At 41.8% G+C, this 23,883-nt stretch overlaps 3 protein-coding genes across 5 annotated transcripts in view; all 3 read right to left on the bottom strand.

Moving 5' to 3' along the window:
- si:dkey-1d7.3 (transmembrane protein 132D) overlaps window positions 1-23,883 on the bottom strand; it is an 83,226-nt gene that overhangs the window by 12,984 nt on the left and 46,359 nt on the right. The gene's annotated exons all lie outside the window — the stretch shown is intronic.
- LOC130380286 (uncharacterized) lies at window positions 2,358-5,427 on the bottom strand. The gene is made up of 2 exons (XM_056587445.1): window positions 5,022-5,427; window positions 2,358-4,508 (listed from the first exon to the last, which is right to left on the bottom strand). The coding sequence occupies exons 1-2, from the start codon at window positions 5,248-5,250 to the stop codon at window positions 4,123-4,125; spliced, it is 615 nt and encodes a 204-aa protein (XP_056443420.1). The 5' UTR covers window positions 5,251-5,427; the 3' UTR covers window positions 2,358-4,122.
- LOC130380284 (uncharacterized) lies at window positions 5,484-16,538 on the bottom strand. Of its 3 annotated transcripts, XM_056587443.1 has the most exons (8): window positions 16,355-16,538; window positions 14,016-14,074; window positions 12,853-12,920; window positions 8,865-9,209; window positions 8,243-8,400; window positions 7,596-7,694; window positions 7,328-7,455; window positions 5,484-7,013 (listed from the first exon to the last, which is right to left on the bottom strand). In XM_056587443.1, the coding sequence occupies exons 4-8, from the start codon at window positions 8,990-8,992 to the stop codon at window positions 6,870-6,872; spliced, it is 657 nt and encodes a 218-aa protein (XP_056443418.1). In that variant the 5' UTR covers window positions 8,993-9,209; window positions 12,853-12,920; window positions 14,016-14,074; window positions 16,355-16,538; the 3' UTR covers window positions 5,484-6,869. The 3 variants fall into 3 exon arrangements, with proteins under 3 accessions (XP_056443418.1, XP_056443419.1, XP_056443417.1); XM_056587444.1 differs by lacking the exon at window positions 14,016-14,074; XM_056587442.1 differs by lacking the exons at window positions 12,853-12,920; window positions 14,016-14,074.

Raw genomic sequence — 23,883 nt, 5'->3', positions numbered from 1 at the left:
GACATTTTTTATTTATTGTGGCTCCTGATTAAGTTTTAATCAATTGATGGAAGGTTGATCCTTGCTTGTATAGTTGTAGTTTCTTTTAAGTAGCCATCTGTCATTATCTGCTAAGGGAGGGGCAACTTTTACGTACTCTCAAATAAAATAGGGTTATTCTCAAATCAACCCATATTTTTGTCTGTTGAAGTGTAATAGAGTGGCGAAGTCACGCCCTTTCCGGTAGGGCTCATGGGACCTATGAGATCGAAAAATATGAATGGGTGTCAATGGAGAGAAAATAATTATTTTCTGGTCCCAGTCTTTATATACCCTGGATTACACATATGTTGTTTGTGGATTTAAATGATAATTTTTCATGCAAAGAAAACTAAAAATGTTCGTGAAGAAGTTTGATAATTTTAGGTTTTATGTGAGGCCGCTTTGTGAACTACAGCTCTTCGCTGCTCTAGACGCATATGATATACGTCACCACACCCGCCCTTGGAACTCGGCACAGAGATGGCGATCTCTCTGCCCCACTTCACCGCTTTTTCCAAGGGGAGGATAAAAGCATCGAAAGAGGTGAAAACCATTATAAATCGGGGCACGTGCAGAGTTTCAGTTAGGCCGATGGGAAGATTGTCGGTCTTCTCCACGCCAGTCGCAGGGAGCGTGACGTCACATACGAGCCGTGTAGTCTTTCTCGTTGTGTTTTCTCTACAGCCTTTATCTGAACAATTGCACCATAAACGGTCGAACTCTTTGCATGAAAAATTATCCTTTAAATCCACAAACAACATATGTGTAATCCAGGGCATATAAAGACCGGGACCAGAAAATAATTATTTTCTCTCCATTGACACCCATTCATATTTTTCGATCTCATAGGTCCCATGAGCCCTACCGGAAGGGGCGTGACTTCGCCACTCTATTGCATGTGTCCTCCATACATCACCCCTCTACAAGAAAAGTCAATATGCCGACATAATTTGAAATTAAGCAAACATATGGAATATAGCCCTCTATATAAAGCTACCATTTGAGTGTGGAACTGTGTATGGAACGAATTAATTTAATGTAAAAATAAAAATATCATCACATCAATACCCATATCACGTGTCTCTTGAACATCTTGCATACGCTACATGACGCCAATCTCCCTTTGTCTGCCATGTCACTACCGCTCATGAATAAAAGGCCTGGCTTCTTTTGTTCATGATACAATTTGAGATATAAATGATGATGGGATTTGTTTACTAGAACAGTCTTTTTTATTTTTTAAAAATGTCCTGTTACTGTTCCAGCATCAGTGCTCCTGTTGTAGAACTGTAAACAAATTCTGTATTCTGAGAGCATCCATGTTTGGTAGGCATTTGAAGTCTACGTTTGTACACGAAAATGTTAAATAAAGATTTCCTGTATTTATGAAAAACCTTTTTATGAGTTTATTTAAATCAAAGCTATTCAAATCTAAAAATAAAATCTTCAATAATATATTGGGGGGAAAAAAGAAATGTATGCAGAGAGATAAATCTACAAAATAACTGAAGAGAAAGTCGGCTGAGCCATGCAATTTGTGACAAACAGAAGCGTAATAAAAGTGAACATAGACATCACTTTTAAATTATATTCCAGTAAAAACAAGTGATAACAATGATGAACACCCCCTCCATATTTGCAAGAACTGTTTCAGGCCTTCTGCCCTCTCCAATTAGCTTGAACAATAACTGTAACCCGGTCAAAACGATGGATGGATTGTGTGATTTATTTTGACCCCTGATTCACGTAGAAATACATTGACGGACCTGACGGCGGACTTCTGCAAAGGTCCACGTCATTTTGTCAATGCAGGACCAATCTGAGACGCTTCTCTATTTGTTATGGCTAATGAGTGACCTTGAATCCAGGCAGTCATACATATTCATGATGAGTTTCTGTCATTGATGTCGAACAATAACGCAATTATCTGCACTTTGTTTCATAAATTAAAAATATTCACAAGTTCCCCCACCTGGAACCTGCCTCAGCATCTCTACAGTGACCCCCGGTGGGGAGTCACTCACCTAGGAAACCCTAGACACTAAATCAGCTGTGCAATTAGGATTTGGCATCCTCTCTGTCTGGGGGCCAGCCCTTAAGGACGCAGTCACCAAGTTGGACAGCAGATCAGGTAGGCCTATGTCTATTTTTGGAGCGGGCGAGCATATGCTGTGTGTGAAATCATGTAACCCTGCAGCTAAAGCGGTGACTCGTCATCGTGTGGATCAGGGTTAGTTATCAGACAAGAGGCAATGCTAAAAGCTTGCTAGCTGACGTAGCCCGCCACCAGCGTGATCTTCAAACAAAACAAAATAAACACAGTATGTCATCGTTTAAAGTCCAAAGAATCCATTCCGACCCCATTGGCTTGATATATGTTTTATTATTATTTTTACAAAAAAATAAGTTTTAATGAGCGTCAACTACTGAATAGTAGTCTGGTACAACTCTGCCAAACAACAACTCAGCACATTAACACATTCCTTTTCAAAGATTTTCTCTATGCTACTTCTCTGCTATGTTCACAGATACAATTCTACACACAAGCATGCTTTCTCTCTATCGATCTTTCTCTCTCTATTTTTCCTAACTCAACCATATACTTGTCTGTGGCACCAAAAAGGGCACCAACAGGTATGGTCTGGTCGGTTTCCAATCACCGAAACATAATTATTATGTAGGCCTATCTATTTTCAGTCCTAGTGAAAGTGTACACAAAACGGACACAACATTTTCTGCCAGAATATAATTGCCAGAGACTATTAGGCCTAGGCCTACCACAATTAGATCCAACCGCATTATGTTCTCTTCTTTTTTGTTACGGTTAGACTGTTCTTTCTCTGTCTTTCCTCTGTATTGAAAAGTACCTTGAGCTACATTCTTATGTTTGAAATTTGCTACATAAATAAAGCGGACAGTTTAAATATATAGTTTCTGGAAGTTTCGGTTGCGAACAGTATAGGAGGCAGTACAGGGACATTGTTGTATGGACTTGAGGAGCCCCAAACAACACGATTATTTAAAGACTGAACTTGAGAAGGAGCTTAAAAAGAATCAACATTTTCAATTTCCTGGTAGTGGTGTGACTGATCTGCAGCGAGAGACATAGTAAACGATGCCACGACATCCTCGTTCTAGTGCAGGGTTTCTCAAACCATGGGGCAGGCCCCTGGTGCACTGGCTTCTGAGCCTGGCCCCAAAATAAAGTCATATTATTGACTGTTTAAACCTGCGCCTCAAATTTCAGATTAATCTGAAAACGGAATGGAAACGCACACCTACTTATTTAGGTCAATGTTAATGTTGGTATCCTACTTAAAGCCCTGTAAGTATTAGCTAACTATTTATTTGTAAAGTACAGCAGGGGGGAAATTACATGGTAATACTTTACAATAAGGGTATATTAATTAAGCTTTAATTGACAATAGTTAATTCAGTAATAAGCAGGCACGGCGCCAGGATTCCAGTTATGGTTTGGGTTACCCTCCTATTCGGTGTTTTAATGCGGTTGATACTGGGAAAAGATGTGTTCAACTGTACAGGATGTCATTGGCAGTGTTATCAGAGCTTGTCTGGCACTGTCTGCTGAACTTTTGCAGAAACATCAACAAAGACAAAAACAGTATTTTTTTCAATTAAAAAATGAATATTTAGGCTATTTAATCACAAATTATGAGATTGTTTGCCGATTTTTAATAATTCTTGCCAAAAATTTAAATATATTAAACTTTTTTTGAAGAACAAAACTTTTGGGTGGGCCTGTTGAACAGTGGGTGGTCCTAGGTCCACCCATAACGCCGTAACTGTTGTTTATTCCATACTTATTATCTGTATGGAATAGTTCACACTGTTAACTGGTCATCATAGCGAATTATAAAACGGACAGTTCCGGTACCTTATATCAATTGAGGAACTACATAACTTGGCGGAAGAAGAAGTTTTCAATAAATTATAACATTTTGTATTGCTCTGTGACTATTTTGTGAAATCGAACTAGGTAGAATAAAGGTACCGTTATAGTAACCGTCTTATAAAAGCATAGAAGTGAATTGAAAATATTGAATTGCAATAAGGGTTAGGGGGGTAGTAATGGGCTACCCTCTAGCCCCTTCCTTCCAGCTTGGACTGATCTGCCAGATCGCCCTTCTGCCAGACGGTCACCAGGAAAGGGAAGCACTTCAACATCCCCTCCCTAGAGAGGGGTTTCCGGGGGAACACCTGGACACAGAAATCCGACCCCACTCCCTGGGACTCCCTGGGCGTAGATTGGTAGACCGACGTGACGTCATAGCGGAGGCCGCAGTCGTCGGGGAGCATGGTCGGACCCTCGTGTGCGTTCAGCGTCCCCTCGACAGGCCCAATCCCATTCACCGTCAGGTCCACGTGCGTGACCACATATTGATCCACGGGCATGAGCACAAACGCTTGCTGCAGGTGCTCCCCCGCCGTGCACTTTAAATCCAGCGGCCAGCAGTAATCCGTGTGGTCTTCAGAGGGGAAACTGGTGTTAGAATTTGCACACATTTTTGCCCTCGTGGCAAAATACGTTTGATTAAATGCATGCAATATTTTATTTTATTTTATTAAATCCATCACTGATGGAGGGAAACTACACTAATATCTCATCAAGGCCCTATCTGATCTTCTTTAGCCCTATATTTTTTAATATATATATATATATATATATACGAGGGGGGGGGACAGTTGTTGAGGGGGGGGATGGTAGGAATTTCTAAAGATTTTATTTTTTTGTGGAATCCTTACATAAAGCAACATTTTTCAAAAACACATATTAGGATTGTTTAAGCATCAAAATCTAAACAAGGTGTGCCCCCATGTGGCACTGGGGCCTATTAGCTGTTGTTTACACAGTTTATAGCCAGCGACGGCCCTGGAGTGGATAAAGCATGGTCGAATGATTGGAATATAGTAACAACTAGACCTCTTTGCTTCAGCACCCGGCCAATCACTGTCGCAGTTATTAAAAATGCCATTCTTACTTCTCTGTTCTTCCTGCGAAGAGTCTTTCATCCGTATGCTCCTATTATCTCCCAGTTCCATGATCTTGGCAAAGGTCAGAACAGTGCAGTCCATCAGGCACTGAGTGGTGTCCACGATGGAGATCTGTCGAATAAGAGACTCTCGCTCTGTACATTCCATTGTCCCCACGGCAACCAGCACCAGAGACAGGCAGCCGACGTGCATCCATAGGCTCAGATATGTTGACATGCTGTCCAGTTGAAAACTATCCAGAGTATCCTAGAAAGCGGAAAATGGTGAAACGTTTTTTGGAAGTGCGCAACACCGTTTGAAGTTGTGACTCTGTTAGCAGAGGAATATATAGAGGGTGTGTCAGCATTTGTCTCTCTTTTCCCTTTAATAGCTTAGCTGCCATGGCAGTGACAGCTATGACATATCATGTTTAACCCCCCCCCCCCCCTATTGGAAAACACTGAAACACATTCAAAGGAAAGTCATGTTTATTTAAGTGATGAGTGCACAATTATCAGAGGTTATAACGGACCAGCTAACAAAGGAAGGTCCTTTTCAAACATTGCATAACATACTTAAGATATTAATGGTTTTGTGAGAGATATATGCTTATGTTATATATCTATAAATATACTGTGAAGGGATTAATAGAATCAATTTAGTGGTTTAAAACTAAAAAGTAGCAAGGTATTAAGCTAAAACAGGCAAGCAAACACTTGATCAAAAATAAATTCTGTGCCATAGCCAAGACTAGAGAAAAAAATCTTTGTGAATAGTTTAAATGGAAGACGACACCATGAGTTGCTTCATAAGCTTCATGTGTTCTAACTTGCTGTTGACAATTGCATGTTCCATATTTTCTGCTAAAAGAACGTGTACACAGCAAAAACACGATTAAATTATTTTCAGAAATTGCATTATCTATCCCAGATATATAATTATCTGTATTTAAAAAAAAGGCAACGCTTTATGCAGCTGAATAGCTATTGTGTTCTGCCTTTGCAGAGCACCACGTCCCTGGAACATTGCCATGGGAATGAGAGCGCAGATGATGTATGCTCCTATTATCTCCCAGTTCCATGATCTTGGCAAAGGTCAGAACAGTGCAGTCCATCAGGCACTGAGTGGTGTCCACGATGGAGATCTGTCGAATAAGAGACTCTCGCTCTGTACATTCCATTGTCCATTTATGAAGCTAACTCAAGCACAAGGGAGCAGGAAACATGGAAGAGCTGTATTATTTATGAAGAAAAAAAATATATAAAGTACAGCCTTTGCATTATGTTGGTTTAACGGTCAGTGCATCATGCATTATTGCTGAACATATACAAAGCTGACTTTGATTACGTTTAAAAAGCTTGTTCTTTGTGAAAGGTTATGGACTTTGGCGTGCTGCACTGTGTTCACATTTTTGGAGGGAACATTAGACCTCAGAGGGTTTGCAGGGTTTATTCCCTGGCAACTAATCAGATAGTGTTGTGAAATAAGACTTGGCTTTTAATAGTTCTGTGTACACACAGTATTAATAGTTAAACCAAACATATTCCTCACAATTATCCAACATTACAAGCTAATGTTTCGGCTAATCTGTATTACTGGAGGTATGTTCTGTTTGGCCACTGAGGCAGGTTCTCTATTAGTTGCCCTGCAATAGGTTATCTAACAATTGAAACGAAAGCTTAACCCATTTAATTATCTTAAATGGGATCTTATATTTTTTAATCAAAATGGACAAAAAAAAAACAGAGATACGAGAACATGAATGTATAACCAAATAATGTATAACCAAAGCACAGTTGAAAAGTATCAGCTTTCACAAAACTGCCCCCCATTTTTGGCAGATTTGTTTGGGGGGTTTACTCTTCAGTTGGCACTATGTGGACTTCGGCCCCACAGCCACACTGGCGGGTCAGCACCGCAGAAGAGATCACCAGGGAGTTGAGCTCGTCCATGTACACAATGGGCACCGTCTCCTTGGAGATTGGCTCGCAGCACTGGAGCTAAAAATGACCGTTGGAAGAGAGGGGTGGGAGGGGGGGGGGGGAGGGTTGTGGGTATACATTGGCAGAACATTGTGTGATAGGGGAAAGTCTTGAGTGCTTTTTACCATTATTTCATTTATGATCAATGAGTTCATAACTACCGGAGACATTTCAGTTGTAGGATCTGGATTTGATTTGAATTAAACCGACAAAAATATGGTTCAGGTTTTCCGTTTTTATTTTTTTTGGTTTATTCAATTACCCATTTTCCAGGTTCAATTTAGACAATTGATAAAAAACGAAACCCAGTCGAAGCTGAGTGTGAACTGTACCTGCGAGGGGACGTCGTGAACGGCTACTGGCGGACGGCCTGGGCAGTGCACGTTGCTGGAGTCGCAGGGTGTGCACTGCACCACCGTGAAGCTCTCAGGGTAGATCACCCAGTTGTCCCAGGCCAGATCTGACACACACAGCAAACGACATTGATTAATACTTCCACATACATCCACACATGTGCACACGCACACACACACACACACGCACACGCACACGCACACGCACACACGCACACACGCACACACACACACCCACGGGTTGTACCTTCCAGGGAGATTAGAGATGCCACCTGGCAACACTGGAGGTCTGTGCCGTTGCCGACTCCAGGTGCCACTGCAGGCAAGTGGTCAGACGGAGCTGAACCTGAGGGTACAAACAAACTCATGAACCACTTCTTGTACAATTTAGAGATCTTCTAAAGTAGAGCACAAACTCAACAAACCCAGATATTTTCTTTGTTAGAGTCATTTTTAATCATTTGGGAAAGGGAAAGGTTTAGTGGTTCGCCTGGGTAAGCCTCTGGGTTGCTAACCACAATGTTGCAGAATCCCTAATCTGCAAGGACTGCAATGGGCAGAGTAACGCCCATTTGAAAAATGTTTTGTTAGGGAGACATTCTACAGAAGGAAACAAATTACCGTTAGTGGATGTCTGCAGTGGTCTGGTCCACAAAGGCCTGATCCACCAGGATTCAGACTCGTGTGACATCAGACTTTAGAGAGGTTCATAGTCTGCCTTGTTAGAGAGATGCACTAACCCCTACCAGCCCATAAACAACATACATCTAATAAGTAATCATTGTAACTTTCTTTTTCGATAAAAGCATCCGCCAAACGACTAAATAGAAAAGTAACTATTATTTACTTTTACACTAATGTTGTGTTTGGGTTGAACATGTCCTGTTCCATTACCTGTGGTGCCCTTGGAGCTGTGGCCAATGGCGCTGAAGGTATTTTTCCACTGCGCTCTGATAGCCTCCAGCTGACCAATGGGCAGCTGGGGCTCCGCCCTCAGGTTCAGGGCCTTGAGCAGGTTCCTCCTGATGGATGGCAGAGCAGCCTTCTGGCACCTGCAGACACAGCAACCCAGAACTAGACACAGCCATGTATTTTACACATGGGATCTAATCGAGTAGTGGCTTGATCCATTGCATTGAAAAGTCAACCAGCGGTCAAATTTGCAACAAGGTTTGGTGTGTTATAAATATCTTTCAAATGTCTTTTTTGACCAGTATAGCAAACTTATCAATGTGTTTTTTGACTTGTCTCATGTAAACATTATTTACACTAGTATTGCCTGCACCGAATAGCGTGCTATTACATTTGAGATGTGCCCTTGACACCATGCAATCATCACCTCTGGCCCAATGCAATTTATAAAAAATAAATGTCAAAATGCAGATTGTAAAAATCCTGCTCTCCAACCACATCACAATAATGATTGACTGATCCGTCCGATAAGTATGCTTTACAATCTCTTGAGAATATGAACAAAAGCATGTGACCATAAGACGAAGGCATTTCAAACGCTAACCTTTGGTGTGCAGAGAGGGGAGCGATGGCGGGATCCCCTCGGAGGTCCTCCTTCGGCGTCTGAATTACGAGCGCCACCACCATGGAAGAGCCCAGCAGGACTGTCATGGCGACAAAGCTGAGGGCCATTTTTTTGGAAGTTTGGACGTGTAGTGTGTGATGGGCACAGCGGTATCGATGCGGCGAGTGTCGTTGGAGGTATGGCGAGACCAGACGGGGATGCAGTGGTAGATATCCTTGGGTGGGGGCCTGGGAACCTGGCTTTTTATCTTCATTTACACCCGCTTGGCCTTGAGATGCTTAACATTGTTGTTTTAGCCCCCCTTTTTGGTGTGAAGTGGACGATCTGGCGGAGACAGAGAGAGACGGAGAACTGAAGATTGTGGAGGAGGAAGAGGGGGGTAAAATGACAAAGACCACACTTGTGTGGTATGAAAAGGTGATGATTGAAATAGGTGAAAAGTCACAAAAACATAAATATTAATTAACATCCAAAAAAATGATGGGCTATAGAAATGTATTCTTTTTTTCTTGAATGCCCTTGAATTGGGCAAATACATTTGAACACATTTTTTTGCATTGTGTATAGGTACTGAGGTTTCTCACGTATAAAAAGGCAATTTACTTCCTGTGCCCATATTGGACTTTACAATGTGATCCACTGGCAGCGAGGTCAAGGAATACACTTTTAAGCTGGAATGACTGATATTTTGCATCAGATCTTCGGTCCAAATTAAAGTCCAAATTGTTTACAATTCTTCTAGTGATCGAGAAAAGTCAAGAAAAGCTTTATTAACCCTCATAGGGTGTTCGTTTTTTTGTTACACAGGAGGTGCTGCTGGGTCTGGTGGACCCATTGCATTTTAGGCCTTTTAATTCAACATAATCTAACTTTTTTTTTAAATACTCACCAAATGGTTACTTCAACCCAATTGCAAGTAATATAAACAACACATATGTTAAATTTGTTCCCTTTACCTTTGTTAAATCACATTTATGAATAGAGGTGCCACTCGTTTTTGTTTATTTTCGTATTAGCATGTAATAAAATAAGGAAATGCCTCATAAATCAGGCATAACTGGGAAATTATCAGCATCATTAGAAATTGAAACATACTCAATAACATCTGTCTGAACAACACATTAAAGCCTTTGAACACAGCCATTATACGTATATCAGACTATACCACACATGAGGGGCAGAGTCTCACTGTGTGTGTATTGCATATGTATTTTTTTCACTGGCTGCATGTATATTGTGTTTTATATTATTATGTATATTGTGTATTTGTCTTTTACGTTTCGGAGCTGGCTGATGCTGATCCTCCTCTTCAAACTCAGTGTCAGACTCTGAATTTTCAGAAATGTTATCCTCACTTTCTGAAACTGTTTCCTCAGCATCACCATCAAAACCCTCTGTCTCTTCAAATATCAACTGTAAGGCAGTCTGAACAGAGAATCGCTCTGCCATCTTGATCAGTTGTGGTATGGAACCACACTGACAGAGTGTCAGATCCCCAAGCTTGGTTCCCGCAAGACAGAGGGTGAAATGTGTGGGAATATGGGTGTAGATAGTGTTGGGTGCTCCACTGTTGCAACCTTGTGCGGGAACAGTGGGTGCACACTGTGGGTGCTCACACCAAGGGCCCATTCACCTGCTTTACTCTCCACACACACACACACACACACACACACACACACACACACACACACACACACACACACACACACACACACACACACACACACACACACACACACACACACACAGAGAGGAGAAAGGGAAAATGAGGGTGCACAGAACCTATGATTTCCACACTTAAACTAGCTCCGGGTATAAATGTGATGGGGGGGTATACAGGGGGGGGTCCTTGAAAATGTTTTCTGATTTATGTTCCTCACAGAAAATGAGCCAAAGCCAATGAATCTTAGATCAAAAAAATAATTATTTGTATCACTTTTATAAAGCTAAAAACTGAAAACGGGTCCCACAGACCCGGACACCTTATGAGGGTTAAGCAATATTATGTAACATTGCTATTCAGGCCTGCCTTAACCTGCCATTGGGCCCTGGGGCTGAGCGGTTTCGTAGGCCCCCTGAGAGGGGGTCTTACAATGAAAATGTGTAAATGCCATGTGTCTAGAGTGCAAAACGTATTAGTGACCCTCTCTGAGCCACATAACATCACGATATTTATATTAGTAGATTATAGATGACCAAATAACTGAAGGAAAGACAAGGTGATTCTAAAACCATGTTCCATGGAATTTTGATTTAACTCCATATTGCCAAAAGAAAACATGTCTGCAGAAACACAAACACGCCTAATTACAGCATATTAAGAGTAGTAGTAAGTAAGTAAGAGGTTCCTCTTTGGCCTTGGCGGGCCTTGGGAATCCATATCACACACACACACACACACACATGGGGCCTATCCTGAGTCAGTATAAAATCGATATATTAGTGCTGTCAAGCGATTAAAATATTTAATTGCGATTAATCACATTAATGCCATAGTTAACTCGCGATTAATCGCAAATGTTTTTTCTATGCTAAATAACCCTAGATTTCTTTGTCCCATAAATTTTTCTTTTTTTCTTATCAACATGGAGAAGTGCATCGGCTTGCCTTGTGCAAATGTTTTTTTATTGATAACAACATTGGCATCTACTGATCAAAACAGGACGATACAAAACAAATGCCTATAGTGCAATTAAACGATGAACATACAAACATACTGCCTTGACATAGCAGTCAGGCTACGGCTTCTTTGTTTTGAACCAAAGAAAAAAATAAAAGAATTGCCTTAATCGTGCGATAAAAAAATTAACGCCGTTAAAATTGGTTTGCGTTAACGCCGTTAATAACGCGTTTAACTGACAGCACTAATATATAATATATACTGGCTCATGATAGGCCCCGCGATCTGCATGGGCCCAAAACAATGTGATTTTTTGTTTGGGGCCTGCAAAGATCAGAGGCCTATCATGAGCTGCAGTATTTAATATATATAATATATGTTAAATACTGAAGCTCATGATAGGCCCCTGACCGTCGTAGGCTTCAGCCCAGGTAAGCCCGCGCATGAATCGATTTGAATCACAAGCCAAAACATTCCTCTAGAATGTGATAGGCTGTTGAGTAATTGTCCCCACGTGGGTCACTGGTAAATTGGGCCAATTAGAAGCCACAACAATTTATATCAAGTGATGGACAGAAAAGTCAACAAATACCAAAGCAATGTGATTTTTCTTAGTATTTTCTTGCCCTGTGATCTTTGTAGGCCCCAAGAATTTACATTGTTTTGGGCCTACGCCGATCGGGGGTCCCATCATGAGCCAGTATATAAAAGAACAAATAATAATAATAAATAATACTGCAGCTCATGATAGGCCCCTGATCGTTGTTGCTAACTTGCTATTGTAAAATAATACCAAAAAATGCCACTTTAACTGTATAATCAAAATGTAGTCATGATGCGGGGCAATTGCTCTAAAATATGGATTTTTTTGTTATTTATATCACTTTGAAACTGCAAAACAACACGTTTGATCCTGCTAATACCCGGAAAACATAATTCCCGCCGCTAAATTGGTTTGTAACACAAACTGTAGTTGAATACTCCTGCCAGTGAGTGGAGTCTTGGTAAAGACCTAGCAACGGAGACACTTTTAAGTACATTTCACAGACGTTTCTAAGCTAGCAGCGCCATTTTATGGGTAGAATCAATGGCAGAGTAATACTCAGTGATGAGGCATTTTAAGTTTAGTTTAGCTCACGATACGCTGGCTAGCAGATATGAAGTGATGTAAACTGATTTATTCTATGACCGTATTAAACCAGCTGATATTAAAGCTAACATTAGTAGCCTACCTTGTTGGACCACACATTCATAGTGCTAACACCAGTTCTGGCTAGTTTCTAAACAAGATAACACTGTTTAAAGTTGTATGGTTCTGAGATTCTGAGGTTCTGCAATGTTGAATACCTGTTGATTGATTGGTCAATAGCGTTCCAAGGGCGTCCATTTTTTTCAATAATGGGAAACAGATCTTCCTAGAAAAGGCAAAAATATATGTTTGAAGCAGTGCAGAAGACTATTTTTCGACATTCAATAAATAATAGAGATGAAAGTTACTAATACATATAATATATTACCATCTTAACAATGGGGAGAAGCAAAGCTGGGGTTTTCCGAAATGAATGTACTTTGGTGGTGGTAGGCAACTTCGAATTCAAGTTGTAACAAATGTATTACTTTGTATTGCTTTTGGTTGAGATCAGGATGTTCTGTTGACTCCCTTTGAAACTGTCAGACATTGGCACTGCCATGAAATACCTTGGCAGATAAACCCATTATAATCAGAATAATATGAGTGCACAGCACAACTGTAGAAAATGGGATGCGATCGCGGGAAGTTCAGATTCAGTTAACATCTGAGAGTAGAAAGAGGCCCAAAGAGGCTCATAACCAATGCAACGTTCCCTGGTGTCCTCAGAAGAACCCTGCATGCTGCTTTTACACACACACACACACACACACACACACACACACACACACACACACACACACACACACACACACACACACACACACACACACACACACACACACACACACACACACACACACACACACACTTCTTTGTTCTGCAAGCCAATATTACCTAATAGTGGGCAATGTATTCCAATTATGCAATGTATGAACATGCATTAATTAATTAAATCATATGTATTAATCACAGACCCACCCACAAACATACTGAGACAAACACAAACACATACACAAACACTAAGACACACAGACAAACATATACTGAGACACGCACACAACCCAACACACACTGAGATACACGCACACACTGAGACACATATTTGTACAAAGATTACACACATGCAGACAAACATACACACACACACACACACACACACACACAACCCAACACACACTGAGATACACGCACACACTGAGACCCACATTCGTACAAAGATTACACACATGCAAGACACACATACACACACTGTCTCACACACACACAGACACACACTCACACACAAACATTGGGTTCATCCCAGGGCACCACGGGGGGAGTTCTGAGTTCACAGCAGGCGACGGATTCCTTGGAAGCTTTTTCTAAAAGGCTTAAAGACCTTGAACGTCTGGCATCTCCCACTGGGGGCGGAGGGGGCGATGTGGACAGCTGTTGATCCTGGAACAGAATCACAGAGAACTCCTCAAATAACTACTTATGTTCCACCGAAGGTCTGAGGCGGTTGATTGCTGCAGGTGCCCCTCAATCAGACACCAGGGGCGTTTCTAGGTTTCTGAAACATCTGGGGCTTAGCCCAAGAGGGAATAGGACAGTGCGCGCGTGGCAAATTTTGTTGTATACTTTATTGCACATGCAATTTTTTTTTCATAATGCTTTCCCTAAATAAACCAAATAGGCAGGTAATTATAGCTTTGCTACCTGACTGCTGCTTATCCCCAGACATCTAAAGTTCCATTCAAGTTATTTCAGAGTAAAATGAATACAAGTGAGACAGACCTTACATTACCTATATCAGGGGTGTCAAACTCATTTTCACAAAGGGCCGCTCTATGATGAAGTGATAATCACACTAAGGGCCGGCATGGAGTTTACTGACATGCCTTCTTTTTAATACAAAAAGTAAAGACAACATATCTATGAATATATTGCATACAACCTGCGTATAGGGTCATATAGGCTAGGTTCATTTCAACATTTTTGGGGACAAATTATAGGTGGGGGTATGGGGGTGCTCCCAAACATTTTTTGAGCGTCAAACACTTAATTTCCTGCATTCTGGTGGATTCTTATTCATCTATCTGTGCCTTTTCTGCATCATTTTATAGTGGAAATGCTATTTAACCTCATAGATTGGCCTATTTACAGCCCAGAGAAAACTGACATATTTTCTTCAATGCAAGTTCATCAATTCATGGCTTAAAATCTTGAGCAGTAGAACAGAAATTCCTAGCAGTAACCTACGCAAGAGTCCTAACAAATGGGAGCATGTGCGACGGGTGGATATGGCACAGGCTCTGCATGCAGCAAAATATCTAAAAACATATATATATTTTTTATTTTTTTATTTTTTTAACAAAAAAGATTCGGGGCTAATCAAATTAGATCCGGGGATTTAGCCCCGAATAAAACAGCCTAGTGACGCCACTGTCAGACACTATTATTATTATTAGTAGTAGTAGTAGTTGTAGTCAGGGCCGCTGACAGGTTTGGCTGGGCCCGGGACAAAATTCTCTCAATGGGCCCCCCCCCCCCCCCCTGAATCACTGTGTCTTTCTCTTTCTCTCTCCCTTCACTCTACTCCCCTTCTCTCTCACTGGTAGCCTGTTCTTCCTCTATCTCACTGGTAGCCTGTTCTTCCTCTCTCTCATCCTCTTTGGTAGCCTGTTCTTCCTCTCTCTCATCCTGTTTGGTAGCCTGTTCTTCTTCTCTCTCATCCTCTCTAGCCTCTCCTATAAAGGTGAACATATTTCGATAAAAAGGGCTATATCTAAATTAACAGGGGTCAAAATGAACCATTTAAAAAAGAACAAATTGAAAACCCCTTAATTTGACGATTTAACACAGAAAATAATAGACTGATCAACTTGGCTAACTCTATCCCAAAGACTACAAAAGTTTAAAAATCTAAGTTTTTTTTTTTGTTCCCAAAATTGTCAAACGCCGAAACACAACCACAGAATTCCCTTGTGCAGCTCCCAAACACATGACGTCGGGATGACAAGCCCATTTATTACTGATAAACCAAAGTGAAAGTGAAGTTATGGCTTTCAGAATCATACCACAATAAAACTCACGCTATTGTATTCACTTAGAGCTCATTAACTGCACATTTCATCGACCATTTTTCACTTGACCAAGGGGAATCATGTCAAGGGTACTTTTATTTATCGCCAGACCCGCGTTTATGTCCGCTGAACTTCCAGAGAATGTTTGGGGAACAAGGCGGAGCCCATTCATCTGGCGAGTTTCAAGTTAACGGCAATCAGAAACTAAGTTACAGGCTACCCCAAAACGTCACGTTTATAACCCATTCGTTACATCCAACTCTATCTAAATGGCAATTTCGCATGTTGCCATGCCACTGGCTTATTTTAAACCATGAGCCGCGTTACACTGGCTGTAATTCAGCTGACTGGGAATGATTCTCAAATCAATTCACCCTGATTGGAGTGCGCAGCGCGTGCCTGCCTGAAACATTTGATTTGGACATGGGCCTATTTGCGGGGTAATGTGCATATTCTAAGATTCAATTAGATATAGGCGTATGAAACACAGTGTAATAAAGCCGTTGTGGTTATCAAATTATTCAATGCCCCCTGTCTGCCTGATATTGATCTCCGTGTGACTTGCTCATGTGGTGCTGCGCTAATATGTTTGACACGCCGCCTGTGCCTGTGTTACTTGACGACGGGGCTGGAAAAGTTGGCCGTGTCTTACCTGGCTGTGCTGCACAGCTGCCTTTACTGGTACCGGCTGCAGCATCACCTGAGTCTTTTCTGAAATATTTATTATTATTTATAAAGAGATCCCCTCAGGCTTTCGGCTTCTTCCTCTCTTTTTCACCTTTCTTTTTTTTTCAGGGCTCCTGACTTGTGCATGTTGAATCAACTCGCGCACTGACCACTAAAGGAATGATGTCGTCTTTTTTCTTCTCCAAAGACCAAACCATTTTGGCATAGGGGTGATAGGGGGTTATTGGCCGTTTTTTCAAGGGCAATGAAGGCAAACAATCTAGGAGTCATTAATTGAATGCAAATAAAGCACTTTTCTTCTCTAAATCAACACATTTTGAAGTATACATACAATAATTAATCCCAACTTCATGGGGGTCCAGTTATGCCCCCCCCCCATTCAAGGGCCAGTCCAGGGCCCGGGACAACGTACCCGTTTGTCCCCCCCTGTCGGCGGGCCTGTGTGTGTGTATAGCTTATACACATGACAGGACACTCATATCTTTTCAATTGTTATTCATTCAGAATATTTACATACTATTTGAAAATGAAAGAGGCTGGGATTTTGTTTTATATCATTTGTTTATATTGTTCAGTAGTATATGCCTAAATGAGGCCGTAGCACAGTTAACGGACGAGCAGAGGTGGTGACGTCATCGAGTCCGCTGCTGTTCCAATTGCAGGTACGTACTCGCGTGCTCGCAAGTATGTGCTTGAAGTACAGACTTGCCAAGTACGTGCTAGCAAGTCATCGAGTCCGTAGTACGCGTGCTACGAATTGAGAAACGGCCAGTGTTCTATTCCCGAGCGTCGCCGCCCCTGAAAAAGCGCTTTGTAAAAGCTGGTTTGTACATCCCGGGTCCCGTAGGCACCTCCATATCTACCCCTCACCACTGGATGTCGCCCTCTTTCGTTTGTGATAAACAATTACGAGAATGGACGATGAGAGACTGGTCGTCGAGGTGGAAAAATATGTCGAATTGTGTGACCAAAGTTCCCGTCATTACAAAGACAACTCCAAAAAGGTCATTGCCTGGCGAGCCATAGCTCTGGAGATTGGATCTTCAGGTGAGAAATCAACAATGGTGGACTAAGTACCCAAACCATTAACCATAATGGGAAATAGACGAAATCAAGTCACACCATGTAGGTAGAAACCAGATTACTTGTAATATATATATTTTTTATCTAAGGCAAGGCAACTTCATTCATATAGCACTTTTAATACATGAAGCAGACTCAAAGTGCCTCACATAGAAACATTCTCATACAATAAAATAGATAAGTAAAAGAAAACACAGGCAAAGCTCAAAAATGCATTGTCATGTATTAACTGTCTCTCTGGTATGAGATCATGTATTAACTGTCTCTCTGGATTTAAGGAAAAATAACATTAAGTGTCTCGAGCACTCAAATAAAATACACTGGCTACTGAATCCAGCACAGCAATAACATCACTGTATTTATCCCGAGGGATAAAAAAAAAGTATATATATATATATGCAAAAGAGTATACCAGAGAGGGATAATAACTAGATTATAGGCTGCACCATATGGTTCTGCCATTGCACACTTAGTGGCGAATCGAAATATTGGCGTGCCTCTCAGGATCTGCACGGAGCTCCTGGACCAGATTGTGGCATACCCCCTGTTCTTGTCTCTGTTCATTGATGGGGTGCACCCAAACCCTTCGTCTTCTCCTTGCCCGCCTACAGCGCAGGAGAAGAAGGGTAGCCCCCCTCTGTCTGGCGACAGTTATTTATTCTGTTGAAATAAAAAAAACTCAATAAAATGTAAAAGAGCTTGCTCAATTAAAATGGATAACTACTGGCTGCATACATGTAAATGTGTGGCTATGTTAAGGCTAGATAGATAGATAGATAGATAGATAGATAGATAGATAGATAGATAGATAGATAGATAGATAGATAGATAGATAGATAGATAGATAGATAGATAGATAGATAGATAGATAGATAGATAGATAGATAGATAGATAGATACTGTATTGGTCCCAATGGGAATCAATAAAGCCATCCAGGAGCTCAATACAATAAATACACACAATAACAATTGGCCTTAAAAGGTGACTGCACTATATACTAAAAAGGCTTAATAGAAGGTCCTGCAGTTATTGAGATTGTTGATGCAGTAGATGAATAATGGCAAAATATAAAATAAATAAGAAATGACAGTAAATAAAACGATAAAGTGCCCTACAAACTAAGTTGATCTGATGCTTGAAAACATACTTTCACTTCGCAGATTATAAATTTTTCAAATTATTCAGCCAAAAAGATGGAAAATAAATAAACTAGGCTACAATAGGCTACTCACCCATTGCGTTTTGTCTCTTTGCTGCGGTTGATTGACAGGTGACTTCCTGATTTTATACTGTAGCGCGGCCGTCGCGCCGCCTCCTGTTGGTGCTAGGGGCGTGCTTTTGACGCGCGTAAAATACGCGACGCTGCGCTGCGGCGCCGGTGTGTGGAGGCCTTTAACACCGGGATCCCACCGGACGCGTACGCGCCGCGGAACGGCTGCGTCCTCTGCCCTGCGTCCATTCCTACCGGGCGCGTAACGGCAGCGTAGCGCTGCCTTGGGAGCCCGCCAGTATTCACGCGAGATCACGAGATCACGCGATAATTCTAAACCTAATGTACTCACCTTCTACACCCAAAACTATTGCAATTAAATGCCACGCTTTGTCCTTTCTGACATTTTCCTTATAAAAAGGATGATTTGGTACATAAATGAATTCATGTTGCTGAACTTCGACAATGAGTCTCTCGTCGTCAATGTTGCCGACCCTCTGAGACCCACCGGTCATGACGTAATAATGTTGATGTGAAGTTACATGAGCTGAGTATTGTGTTTTATTTTGAAAATTGACCGGATGCTCTATGGCTTTTACTTTTCACTTCCTGCCCGGCTCGACCTGCTCTGTCGAAATTGACGCGGTTTAGCAGCGGCTCGCGGCAAAAATAGAATTGGACGGAAAGATAGCGCCGCAGCGCGGCACGCCGCTCCTGGGACGCTGCTGAAACGTTCCGCGGCGCGCCCGGTGGAAATAGTCTCATTGATTATAGTGGAAGCGATCAGCTGCGTGACCGCGGCGCAGCCGTCCCGCGGCGCGTACGCCTCCGGTGGAATCTAGCCTTGACAGTCACGTTGTCTACGTTCTGATTAATAGGGCTGACAGCATAGGGGCGGGGAATAGGCAACCCGGTCTCACGAAAAGTCGTGACACTGTCACGTTATTTAATCTATTGAAACGTGTTCAGGATCACGTATTTTCAAAATGTTCGTGTTTTAAAGCACAAATTTCAAACCCATGTATTTCAATTGGAAGTATTTGTCGTGTCACCAGCACGACTTCCAAACTAAGGTTCTGTGCGGGAGCGTTCTCCCTAATGTCCCTTAAGGAGCTCCGTACAGAACATTTATTGTTAAAAATTGTGAACAATATGACAGCTTTAGGCCACCCGTTTCTACTTTCACCTTTGATTCTGAGAAATTGTGACAATTCACGGATAAAGGCTATTAAATGCAGGTGCGCTGCTCAGGCAAAACGCGAAAGAAAAAAGGGTAGCTGCTTAATCTGTTCTTTTTAGAATTGTATGTCTTGATGTTTTGATCTAGCCATAGATCTATTGTCTTGTTTTTGGCTATGTGAATGGAAGTCCGCGTCGATGCCTCGCAAGTCCAGTGTCGCGAGCGGACGTGACATCTAGAAGTCATACCGTATAATAATCCGTTATCATTAATATTGATGCGTAGGGGTTGATTATAACTCTTGTTTATTGTTTATACCACAGTCTGGGGGAATACTCGTATTCTGATTGGCTGCAGGGTGTGTATTATCTCCTGATATAGGCTACAGACACCTGCTAAGTAGTTCCAGTCAGTGTTTAGATTCTCTGCCCGAGCCCGAGCCCGACCCGACCCGGCCCGGGTCGATATTTCCCATCACTATCCTCGGGCCGGGCCTTTGATCGAGCGTTTTTACTTTTATTTTATCATTATCATAAATTAGCCTAATCTGAGGAGAAATCTATGCCATAAACAGAAATATTATGGGTCTTTATTACACGGGTCTTCTCAATGCCGTGGAACGCTCCGTTCACTTGCATGGGTCCGGGGATATCTCGGGATTGGTTTCTTTATTAATCGAATGGGAAATGCAATAGGCCTATTTTAGGACCGAATCACCGTTGAACTTGTTTCTAATAACATTTCTAGCGAGAAATATACTTTTTACTTGCATAATCTTTAGTCAGTGATTACGTCTGATCTTTAGTTTTATAGTTATTAGGAAGATTTTATCGGCTCGCTCGCATGTTTCAATGACGTCAGGTTGCTAAGGACGCTGCTTTCGCTAAACTAGCACACACACACACACACACACACACACACACACACACACACACACACACACACACACACACACACACACACACACACACACACACACACACACACACACACACACACACACAATGCATTTCGCTGCAGATATTCCCTCAATTATTATTACTTTCAAAACGTTGACCAAGGTGGAATATCCTTTTTATTTGGGCTGCTTCTAGGACATTTTGGGTGGATTTTGAACGGTATGTGGGCGGGACGTTTTTTGCAGGACCTGGCAACCCTGCGCTGTTGCCCGGGGTGCTGAAATGCTCCGGAACAGATCTGGATCCACTATGGCCAAAAGACTTGTATGCCCCCCCCCCCCCCTTAAATAAATTCTATGGCAGAATAAAGAATAAATTCATGCATTATCATTCAACTTGAACATGTGTTTTTACAGTATAGCGTGGTGGAGGGCTGACGTATGTTGCCCAACCCGGAAGTAAACGTCGCCCTGGTTTCCCTTGACAAAAAGCCAACGGGTTTTTCCATTGGATTTTGGATTATTGCAGAAAAATTAGCATCTTTGAAGCACCTCCTCAAAAACTGAAAATAAATAAATAAATAAAAATATCTGCTCCAAAGAACGAAATGTAAACCAATGCATTCTGAATAATAATAATAATAATACATTTAATTTAGAGGCGCCTTTCAAGACACCCAAGGTCACTTTACAGAGCATATAGTCATCATTCAAAACTATGTAAAACAGACTAGGAATAAAAGAAAAACAGAGGTTAAACATGAAGAATAATAATAATTAATAACACTCAAAGACGCCTACAGTGAAGGGGGGACCTCAATAACCACCACCAATGAGTAGCACCCACTTGGGTGATGAATGGGAGTGTTTCTCCGATTTTTCCATGTTACACAGAACGAAATGTAAACCCATGCAAATAAAGACTTCATGTTCATAATCATTTAAATATCATTAATCTCCTGAGTGTGTCGAGTGGTATTCTATTTTTTTCAACGGGGCTGCATCCAGTCACTTGACCGTCATGGTTGCTATGGTGGTTGCTATCAACCGCCCCCTCTAATCCTTACATGGTTCTAAAAACCACGCGGCAAAGGAGCTGCCGTCCATTGTGTTGTTTTTGTCGTAAACTAGGGTTAGATGGTTAAAAAATAGACAGATATTCCAAGGTATCCTTAAAAGGCAGCTTGGATGTTTTTATTTTGTGCAGTTTAGACTTCTTCTATAACCTATTTTTGAAAGCAAAACACCAAGCTCATTGATTTAACGAGGCAGGGTTATTTGAAACAATAAATATTTATGAGAGGTCATTCCTTCTCCTGAATTTGCTTCCTATTTATGTCTAGTGTACACCCCTACTGTCAACAAGCATCACCCCCCCCCCCCCCCCCTCCCCATATGGATTTGGAGAATTGCTGCCACGTCCCGGTGGTGGAGGTATCATATATATGAAAGAGGGCATTCAATTATACTACAATGATCAATTAGGAGGCCGAAGCCCTAAAGGAAGTGATGCAATAGGTGACTGAGTCGACAACATTTAAGTAAGCCTTGGGGTCTCTTATATATCAAAGGGGGTCTCAAAGGACGCATATACGCTTCAACCTGTGGCTTACAGGAAATGACTCAGCAAGTGCTCCATCTTGTTGCACCCACCCAGCGGCTCGCTTGCAAGATTTTGGCCTGAAGTTCTTCCCAGACCTACACCGTAGCCATCCAACCTGCATATCGGAGAATCAGGCCTCTCTTTAATAATGACAAAAAGTTATGAGAGGAATACACATAAACTTTTGATGTCTCATAAGCGGCGTGGTGTTGGCTGCTTTTGACCTTTTGACCCCAGACTTCTGAGGGAATAGCTGAATCAATTCATTAGTCAATCAGAAGTATGTAAATATCTTCCCGGTGTCGTAAGAGGGCGAACAAGGTGTCCTTCAACATCTACGCTTCCAGGCGATTGCAATGGTGCCACACATGAGCATATTCGAACATGTTTAATGGTAGTAATTAGCTGTCGAAATTGGAGGCCTTACTCAATAATGAGCAGCTATTGATTTACTTTCCTATAGAAATTTGTGACAAATGACATATTATTTAGCATCTACACGTTGAGCTGAGTCCAATGACACCAAGCATGACACTCTAGCAAATGTATTTTACATGGTACATATGGTCTAGGACAGGGGTGCCCAACCTTTTTTGACCCAAGATCTACTTTTCAAGTAGCCAACCTCCCGAGATCTACCAGCAAACCTACCTTCAAGCCGGGGGGGGGGGGGGGTAGAGAACAATTGTTGACGGGGGGGGGGGGCGGGGGGGGGGGGGGTTGTATCGTGAACCTACGGACTTCAGTGGGGGTTTCATTCCGTCTGCGCACGGCACCTTCTCAACGATAATCAATAATCTTCCTCCCACTCAGGGTGAAAATGGTAGGTCTTAGCATGTTTCCCCTCAGCCATGCCAACGTTTAGGAGTGTGTAACTACTGTTGACGGCTTTCAACTGCTGTTAACAGCACATGCGCTACCGCGCGTATATGTCCCGCGCAAATTTAATTTCATTAAAAAAAATAAAAAAAACTTTTTTTTTTTTTTTTTCTTCACCCCTCGCGATCGACTTGGGATCTGTCGGCGATCTTCTGGTAGACCGCGATCGACTGGTTGGGCACCCCTGGTCTAGGACATGATCTCGGTGTGGCAAGAGGGCAAGCTTGATCTCATTGGACTCAGCTTAACGTGTAGATGCTAAATAACATGTAATTTGTCAAGAATCTCCATCGGGAAGCAAATCTATAGCTGGTCATTATTGATAAAGGCCCCCAAAATCGACAGCTAATTACTACCCCGAAACATATTCAAATATGATCATGTGTGGCACTGTTGCAATCGCCTCGAAACGTAGATGTCAAAGGACACCTTGTTTGCCCCCTTACGCCTCCGGGAAGATATTTTCATACTTCTAATGGATTGATTCATATTTTAAGGTTCTCGGAATGAGACTTTAGGCGGCTGCAGCAGAAGTGTTGAGACGAAAGATGATATCAAGACATTTATAGAATATTCCGATTCACATTATGATTCTTCGTCATAACTATCCGACCAAACATCCTTCACATTCACCGAGCGA

Source organism: Gadus chalcogrammus, chromosome 4, assembly GCF_026213295.1.
Source record: "Gadus chalcogrammus isolate NIFS_2021 chromosome 4, NIFS_Gcha_1.0, whole genome shotgun sequence".
Taxonomy (NCBI): Eukaryota; Metazoa; Chordata; class Actinopteri; order Gadiformes; family Gadidae; genus Gadus; species Gadus chalcogrammus.
The sequence above is the reverse complement of the archived record's forward strand: the minus strand, read 5'-3'. Positions and strand labels throughout refer to the sequence as shown.

Coding starts and splice junctions, on each gene's coding strand:
- LOC130380286 (XM_056587445.1), bottom strand. CDS start 5,250: ATGTCAACATATCTGAGCCTATGGATGCACGTCGGCTGCCTGTCTCTG. Junction 4,509..5,021: donor TTCGCAGGAAGAACAGAGAA/GTAAGAATGGCA, acceptor TCCCCTCTGAAG/ACCACACGGATTACTGCTGG.
- LOC130380284 (XM_056587443.1), bottom strand. CDS start 8,992: ATGGCCCTCAGCTTTGTCGCCATGACAGTCCTGCTGGGCTCTTCCATG. Junction 7,695..8,242: donor CAGCTCCAAGGGCACCACAG/GTAATGGAACAG, acceptor TTGTACCCTCAG/GTTCAGCTCCGTCTGACCAC. Junction 7,456..7,595: donor ATCTCTAATCTCCCTGGAAG/GTACAACCCGTG, acceptor TGTGTGTGTCAG/ATCTGGCCTGGGACAACTGG.